Below are 8,969 nucleotides of genomic sequence, written 5' to 3'. Positions count from 1 at the left end.
CTCTCAGCCCAACCCACCTCACAAGGTTATTGTCACGTCCCCCATTGCGATGTATACATACATCACAACGGGGAACATGCCTTCCCGGGGAAGGGAAGGAAGGAGGAAGGAATCAGTGATAATCTCACAAACACTTAAAGACAAATACAAATAAAGGACAAAGGAGCCATACCTTTGTCCTGACCTGAAAAGCCATCACCCTATCTCCCTGACATCTCTGCATTACCACGGGGGACACAACTGCTCTGGACACAGGAAGAGGACAGAGGCAATCAGCACTAATCCCCCCGATCACCCATCGAGACTCCGGAATCGCACCCTGATCGCCCATCAAGACTCCGGATCAGAACTTTGGTTCAATAGGGGGTGGGGAAGGATCAGGTCCACACCGCGGGTATTTACCGGATACCTCGCACGCCATGTGCTCATTCCCGTCTTTGTTCGCGTATGCATTCTATTCCCAATAAACCAGAAATCCTTAGCCCTAACTAGTGAGTCTGTGTTTCTTTGGGAATAAGGCAACCATCACAGTTATTGTTGTGGGGAAAAGAGAAGGCAGGAGTATCAGGTAAGTTCGCCACCTTGAGTTATATATAAAATGGTGGGATAAAATTATCATTATTGTTGTTATTCTATCTAGCTTTAAACATTATCACAGGTTTGTGGGATCTGAACCATGTCTATGGGATTTATGGACAACAATTTTCCCACAGCCTTGAGGAAAATTTGTTGAGCATGGCAATGAATTTGCCTTGGTTCGCCTGACTGCCTTCAGGCACTATACACTTTGATTTGCTGGATTTACTAACCTTGGACTGTCTCTGCAAGTTTTCTTTACAAAGAAGAAAGAACATTAAGGCTTCTGTACACCGGGTTGCAGTGAAGTGTGTGCATCTTTTTTTTCCTATGTATAATTGTTTTGTTTGTGCTCATCAGTTGATAATTGCGTTTAAGAAATGATAAATAGTTCATTTCTAAATGATCATACAATAACCGGCTTGCTTGTGTTAGATACTTGTTAAGCAGACATCTAGAAGAGACCATTTTAAGATGAAGATCTGACATTAAGGAACCTCTATTTTTTTGCTTCAATGCAATGGATTGATACAATTACCGCAACAATGGATGCAAACATTGGAACAGTCAGGCATATGGCGCAAGACCAAACAGCATTTCGTTCTGTTATACATAGGGTCTCCATGAGTCGTAAACGACTCGACGGCAACTAACAACATATTTTTGCTTGCACAGAAATGGGACTTTAGCTTTTGTCTCAACAAAATCTAGGGAAGCAGATATTGAATTAGCATTATAATGCTGATTACTCAGACTCTCCTACACTATTCTAATTACCTAAACCAGTGTTTCTCCACCTTGGGAACTTTAAGATGTGTGGACTTCAACTCCCAGAATTCCCCAGCCAGCATGCTGGGAGTTGAAGTCCACACATCTTAAAGTTCCCAAGGTAGAGAAACACTGAGTCCTAAACCCAAGGATACAGCTATCTGAATATGAACAAAAGAAAGCAAGACTTTTAGCTGTACTTCCTATTTCCTCCTCCTTCTTTACTGGCAAAAGAAACTGTAAGCCACTCCCTTGCAGACTCAGTGCATATAAATATCCAAACAATATTTGCAAAGAGTACAAACGTGCAAAAATAAAAAGCCCAGGAGGATGTATACTGCCATGCAGCCTGCCCTGTTTTTAATGTTAATTACAGAAATGCTTCCTGACGTCAGCGCAGGTAATGTGCCTTCTATATATCTATATTGGTCTCTGCAAGGTGGAAAGTTTTCAAAGGACAAAGATTAGAATGAAGTTAAAATTAGTAGCAGGGTGAAGTGGATTTAACTGTTTATGATAATCCTGACACGATTGCACAAAAGGCACAAAGGCTAACAGTTTTATTATTTAATGGTGCCATTAAACACTTTCTTAAGACTTTGAAGTTAAGAAGGGGAAGCTCAGAAGGTAAATGTGCAAATCTGCTGTGGTTAGGGCCCACCTGGTCATGCTGTTAAATCCTTTTCAGATGATTCCAGTATAACTGTCATGAGTAAGGATGGCGAGCAGGGGGTCCCATCCAGACTGTCAAGCGCATGCGTAGCACTGAGGAATTGGGCAGCCATTCAAAGAGACACAGATCGGGACCGCCTTAACCTTTGGGGGTTATATGTCTGGGTTTTCCCACGCTTCTTCAGTTTGTTAGGATTGATGTCCTAACAGCCAGGAAACACGCTGAGACAAGGAACTGGTCTCTAATATTTATTGCTAGTACTTAACAGGAATCCTAACAAACTGAAGAAGCGTGGGAAAACCCAGACATATAACCCCCAAGGGTTAAGGCGGTCCCGATCTGTGTCTCTTGGAATGGCTGCCCAATTCCTCAGTGCTACGCATGTGCTTGACAGTCTGGATGGGAGCCCCCTGCTCGCCATCCTTACTCATGACAATAACAGTGACATGACTACAGAAGCCCCAAAGTTGTTTTTACTTGGGTCAAGCAGATTAGGGGAGCTGCACATTTGCAAAAAAAGAAAAAAGGGAGTAACAGGAGGAGTGGTTAGTCTCTCTCCCCACTGCTGCGCTTTCATTTATGCATGCAACACAATGCCTGTTCCATCAGGAGTTAAGTCCCCTTATTTTCACTAGCGTTTAGTGACAAGTAAAAGCGATTAAGAACACTATGCATATCACTGAGTTCCAGATGCAGTTGCAGCTTTTCAGACAGAAGCCTAGATGGAAAGCAGGAGTGGTAGGGTGGGTGGCTGGGAGGGAAAATTAATTATCCCCCATTTCATGTCTTATAAAATACAGATTCTCAAAACTACTGTTACTTTTAAAAGCACTGATAAGGGTTTAAATATGCATGTGCCTCTGGTGCCCAACCACCTTACCATAAAGAGGAAGAGTGGTAACAAATCTATGTCTAAGCTCCACTCTTCCAGACTGCGGGTATGGGCTGACATGAACAAAGTTTCCTTCATCCATCCCAGAAGAAAATAGTTATTTACAAAAAAAATATGCATGCTGTGTACTTTGGCTACATTTGTTCTCACCAAGATCATGTTTTCTATATTTGAAGGTTTCTTTCACAATTAGTTAGTATTCAGTCAGCTGCATTCCAGCCTAGACTCCAGTGTAGCATCTCACCAGTTTTGCCTGTGATTGACTGAGTAATGATTTGGGAATCACCACTTGTGCACAAAAAAAGGAAAGGAAAGAAAGAAAAGAAAAGCTCCAGTCTGTGTAGGCAATCAATCAATCAATCAGTAAAAACTTTACTATTATCATTGATCACTCCAGAATAAGCCATAGCACAACATTTGGCCACACTAAAGAGCTGTATCTGCATATGACAATAAAATGAAAAGTATAAATATATCAGGTGCACCTGGTTTGTAAGTCAAAACCAGTAATATGAATAATAATTGAGCAATAATAGAACACGACCCAGGGTCTCAATCTCCCTTGAACCATAAGGACAGATCCAGTCTTCCACTGGGGTATTACAAAACTTTACTCTTCAACATCACTGATGGTAAAGCCAATGTCATCTTTTTGTATAAATTGAAGTGCTTGAAACATAATGTTGATGTTTTCCTACTAACGATTAAGACTGCTATTGTACCTAATCATTTTGGCCGGGTGAAGAGGTTGTATTTGATTGTCTCCTCTCACGTGCTTCATGCAAATTGCCTGGGGGGAGGAAACCTGCCCGGACTTGTTTCTTACTTCCTCTTTTTTCTCTCTGCCGATATGTAGCAAGCCAGGCTTGCTCTCAATGAGAGCTAAGTCCTTTAAATATGTTTTGCTTTTGTTTTGCTTTTTGTAAATAAATTATTTTTATAGAAATGCTTGGTGTGTGACTTTTCTGATCTCTCCTGGGCTAAAGGCTTTCCCAGCATTCTGCCAACACATAATAGTAGTTTTAAATATCACAGGTGAAATTTGGGTTTGTTTTTTGGACAAGAGCCACTGTTAACAATACCGAAGTACTAAATCAAAAGAAGTGTTGAACTGAACTTTTTTTGCACAATGGTTGGCTTGCAAATCTTGCTTATCAGTAAAAGCTGTTTATTTCCATGTGACTCAATTTTTATATTGAAAAAAAAAGGATGGAAACCAGACTGTAATCCAATATGTAATCTAATATGAGTAAACCAGTTGGATTTATTTCTGAGTAAACATATAAGGTAGGACTACCATATCTGGTCTGGAGAAAACCAGGCAGTCACAAGACAGCAGCAAGGAATTAGAATTTTTTGTATCTTTTAATTGCCGTCTTGGGGTTGGCCAGAGATATTTTCCCACTTGGATGTGGTAGCCTTACAAATATAAACTCCCACTCTAGTTGAATTAGAGCAAGTTCAATTGCTCTAACAATTCGTATTGTGTTCCAGTAGGGTTTTTTGTTTTGCTTTTAAGAACCCACTTTTAGCACAATCATAAACATGGAAAGGAACCTGAAGATTATATTAGTATAATAACGGATTGTTATCCATTTTTAGATTGGACATTTTAGTAGACGTAAAGATTTAGCTCCCCCTTGTGGAACTATGCCTTATGATACTAGTAATCTTGGGGAAAGAATTAGATTGTTTCAGTCAACATTCCTGCATATAAGTATTCAGTATTCTTTTACTGTGCAGTCAGAGGATTTGTATGCATTTGGAAATGAAGATCATAACAGCAATGATGGTAATGATGATAGTAATAATCTTTGTTTTTTTTAATCACAATTTAGTGCCAGCTTTATCTACCACGGTGATACCTACAACACCAGGTTAGTGTGACTGTATTCAGCACTAGGTTAGTCTGATGGAATGTCTGTTGGACTTTACTAGAACCTGGGAACTTCACTCTGTCCTAGCATAAAGGTTTGACCTAGTGTTCAGAATGCTGTACAGTAGATCATTTTAGTTTATATTGTGACTGCAACAAACAGTGGAGAAAAGAGAGCTAAGATTAAAAAAATAAATGTCCAACTATATTCAAAAAGGTAATAACTATATTAAAAGCAGATCTCATACATGCATGTTGCAGCATGAACAGAAATTCTGATGGCTTTCCAATGACAGCAGAGTCATAGAAACCATTTGGAGGAATGAAAAAGTATAGAAGGGGTTCTACAAAGACTTTGAAATAGCAGAAAAGGTTCCATGGCACATTCCCATGTATACATACTGGTGCTTCATCTTCTCCTCTTTTTTCACTTCATCTGTAATCCAGGTACAAAGGAAGAAGGATGCTGGATTCATATATCACAAGAAGCCATAATGTTGTTCATTTTCATTTTGTTTAGCATAATATGTGGCCCCAGCCACTGTGGTTTGTAAATTAAGGATTTTGGCTTAACATATGTGCAAACTATATTCAGCTAACTATGCTCTAGCATCTCCCATCCAGAGGTTACCCTGTACCAAAAATAAAACAGCAAAACTAAACACTCATATTCTTCATCTTAGCAAATATGAGTCTTACATTTCATTCTCTCTTACCTGTAGTAAAGCAAACTGGGCACCTAGGGCAAATATGCCCCTTTGCACAAATTTCCCTTTGAAAAACAACATTCTTTTACATCACCACCCCAGATCAAATATAATCAATCATGAGAAGAGTCTCATTTAGGTATGGGGAAGAAATTAGTCTGGTGTACATTTTAATGGAAACTTTCATAATTTTGTATTTTTAATCTAATATACCTGTTGAAAATTGAATTGTGAAAATTGTTTGTGAAAATTGAATTGCAATGCAATATTTCTATCCTATCCTACCTCAACCTACCCTACCCTATCTATCATGTACCAAATGCTTATATTAAGGAAGCACAGATAAAAAAGCATGAATATTAATGCAAATGACATAAAAAGATGCTTTATATTTAAGTAAATTTCATGCAGAACATTATTATTAGACAGAAATGCACTCACACAGACAAAATATGTATAATTGGAAAAGAATACATACAAATACATGTCAATCTTCTTGTGAATGATTTTTAAACAATGGCCAAGTGCAGGAGAAATGGAATTTGAAAAAAGAGAAACCGAGAGAACCAGATTGACAGATTTGTATATTTCTAATTTCAGTTATCTTATATGAATGATGGATATAACAGGGGATAGTTGTGCAATTGTAAAACATGAGAGTTCAGCTTAAGGTTAGATGTGAAACTTGGATGTTTGTAGCAGAGTATAAAGCAAAATAAAGCTAAGGCACTTCCAGGAGTAGCTTGGGAAAAAGAAGTACTTAACTTTTTCCCCTCTGGCCAGAATTTTCCCTGAGCTTTCTTCCATCCTTCCGTGAAAAGAAATAAATATAAATACTTACTATTCTGCCATTTAAAACTCAATCTCGATTGAAGTACAGTTAGAAGAAGTTTTCAGTCTCAAAGTCCTTGTATGATAGTCTTCCAGACGTTGGCACTATAACTCCCAGAATTCTCAAAATACTTGATAGACCTCAAAGTTGGGAAAATCTATTCTGTGAAATGAAAGAACTAAACCTACTGTATTTTCTTCATTTCCAGCTGTCAATAATATTAATCCATTCACTTTGGTCTTGCACAGGACTATCTCTCAGACTTGCTAACACGTACAACTATTGTGAGGGACGTGTGGAAGTGTATTATGAAGGAGCCTGGGGAACTGTCTGTGGCAACAACTGGGATATTAATGATGCTCAGGTTGTTTGCAGACAGCTTGGATGTGGGAATGCTGTTGCAGCCCTGCCATGGCCTAAGTTTGGTGAAGGCTCAGGCAGAATTCTCCTAAGCGACGTACAATGCAAAGGAGATGAATCCTATCTATGGGACTGTGAGAACCCTGGATGGGGTGTACATAACTGCAGTCATCAACAGGATGCTACCGTTCTCTGCACAGGTACGCCTTGATTTTTACTGGAAGCGTGGAATCAATATGGTTATTCACCAAATGGTACATTGTTATTGTATAGGCACTCATAGGATAAGATGGTTCCACAATTACAGATAAGTTTCATTGTTCCTATGTTGTTTGTTATTGCCAATTTATTAGCTGCCCAACTCCAATGGACTCCTGGTGGCATACAAAACTGAAAAATCCATAAAAGCAGATAAAACATCAAACCAAACAGACAGTCCAGACTATAACTTATAAACAATACCAATCAAACAAAACAGGTTCCCCCAAAATACAATAATACACTTATACATCAACCCCAGGCCTGGGACGAAAGCCAGGTTTTAAGAGCTTTCCAGAACCCTAGGAGAGAGGGGGCTGTCCTTATCTTTGGGAGGATGTTGTTCCAGATGGTAGGGGCCATGACAGAGAAGGAAATTATTCACTTGAATACTCCAGGTGTTCAGGCTACTACAGGTAGTCCTCAACTTACATGGCAATTGAGACCAGAATTTCCATCCCTAAGTGATGCAGTCATAAAGCGCGACCACATTGCTCAGCGATGGCAGTTGCTGTGGTCCCAATTGCTGTCATTAACCGAATCCCACAGTGGTTAGCAAGGAAACTTCCTGCCAGCTTCCCATAACCCAGTCAGTGGGGAAGCTGGCAGGAAGTTGCAAGTCCCAGGTGGCTTCCCAGCAGGCCGGCAGACAGGTGAGTGTCTGCTGCCAGGTGGGGGAGGGCGTGATGGGGTGTGTGGGTACAAGGGAGGTGTGGCAAGGCTCGGGGAGGGTGCACAGGGATGTGCAAATGTCCAAGGGAGGCACAGCAAGGCTCAGGGAGAGAGCACAAGGGTGCACAGAGTGCACAGTGGTGCAAGGGAGGCCCAGCGAGGGTCAGGGAGGCTGTGTGGGGATGTGCAAGTGGTCAGCACAGTGCAAGCACAGAGGGGCTGGGGAGGAAGTCAGCAGGGACGGTTGCAAATGGTGAACTGGTGATCACAGGGCGCTGCAACCAGTCGTTGGGTGTGTGCTGGTTGCCAAGTGCACAGATCACAATCATGCGACCGCAGGGGTAGTGGGACAGCCGGAACTCTGAGTATCAGTTGTAACCATCATTCATTCAGCACTGTTGTAACTTCAAATGGTTACTGAACAAATGGTTATAAGTCAAGGACTATCTGTATTCTAGAGTACTTTGGTCAATAGTGTAGACTATTAGTAATGTCTGGCCAGGTTTTACAAGGCGCTGAAGCATGCTAAATGTGGTCTATATCAGTCCTCAAATCTCTGTGCAACCTTTGCAGATACTTTTAATTAATCATTCAAGATGAACTATGAGTCTGCAGTAGAAAGGAGAAACAGAGCAAGTACTTGAAAGCAAATCTTGTATAGCCCTTTCACATATTCTCTGTTACATATGGCCTATACTGGTTGTTGCCTCTTTTGCTGATAGTTCCCATGACATTCTGTTAATATTGGGATAACTATGGACATACGGAAAGAGAGAATCATGTGGGAAGTTGTTACAGCTTCTCTGTTGGTCCCCTGGGAAAGGCAGAGCTTATCTGAGAATGTCTGGTATAATAAAATTCTTCCTTGTGAAGGCAGCAGTCCAGACATTGCTTGAGCAATTACTGATTAAATTCTAAAGAAGATGAATTCTTATTACATAAAATGATAGTTCTTAATTGTTCAGCTAATCAAGCTCCTTTGTAGAACAATGTTTCTGCAGAACTCCAATGTCATTCATATTTCCCACTCTTTCATATTTCCACTCATTTCTGGATTGCTGTACAATCCAGAAATTAACTCAACTACTGAAAAGTCTCAGACACTAAACTTTATTAGTAAAACTAATGTTAAAACCTCAAGAGCAACTATGATATGCTCAATTTGCTCAGTGCTGGCATTTCATCTGAATCCCAAGGTCATTCTAAATGAGTTCAGAGAACAAAATACAGGTAGTCCTCACTTAACTACCACAACTGGGACTGGCAACTCTGTCACTAAGCGATGTGGTCGTTCAGTGAAATGTCACGTGATCACGCCCAACTTATGTCATCAGTTCTGCTGCAGTCATTAAGCA

At 40.2% G+C, this 8,969-nt stretch overlaps 1 protein-coding gene across 1 annotated transcript; it reads left to right on the top strand.

Annotated features, from left to right (window-relative positions):
* Window positions 1-1,638: 1,638 nt before the first annotated feature.
* Window positions 1,639-7,006, top strand: LOC134500161 (deleted in malignant brain tumors 1 protein-like). Its single transcript, XM_063307296.1, has 3 exons — window positions 1,639-1,744; window positions 4,748-4,786; window positions 6,573-7,006. Exons 1-3 carry the CDS (start codon window positions 1,675-1,677, stop codon window positions 6,893-6,895), a joined length of 432 nt encoding a protein of 143 aa, XP_063163366.1. The 5' UTR covers window positions 1,639-1,674; the 3' UTR covers window positions 6,896-7,006.
* Window positions 7,007-8,969: the final 1,963 nt, after the last annotated feature.

This window comes from Candoia aspera, chromosome 6, assembly GCF_035149785.1.
Source record: "Candoia aspera isolate rCanAsp1 chromosome 6, rCanAsp1.hap2, whole genome shotgun sequence".
Lineage (NCBI taxonomy): Eukaryota > Metazoa > Chordata > Lepidosauria > Squamata > Boidae > Candoia > Candoia aspera.
Note: the sequence above shows the minus strand (reverse complement) of the source record. Positions and strands in the feature narration are given on the sequence as shown.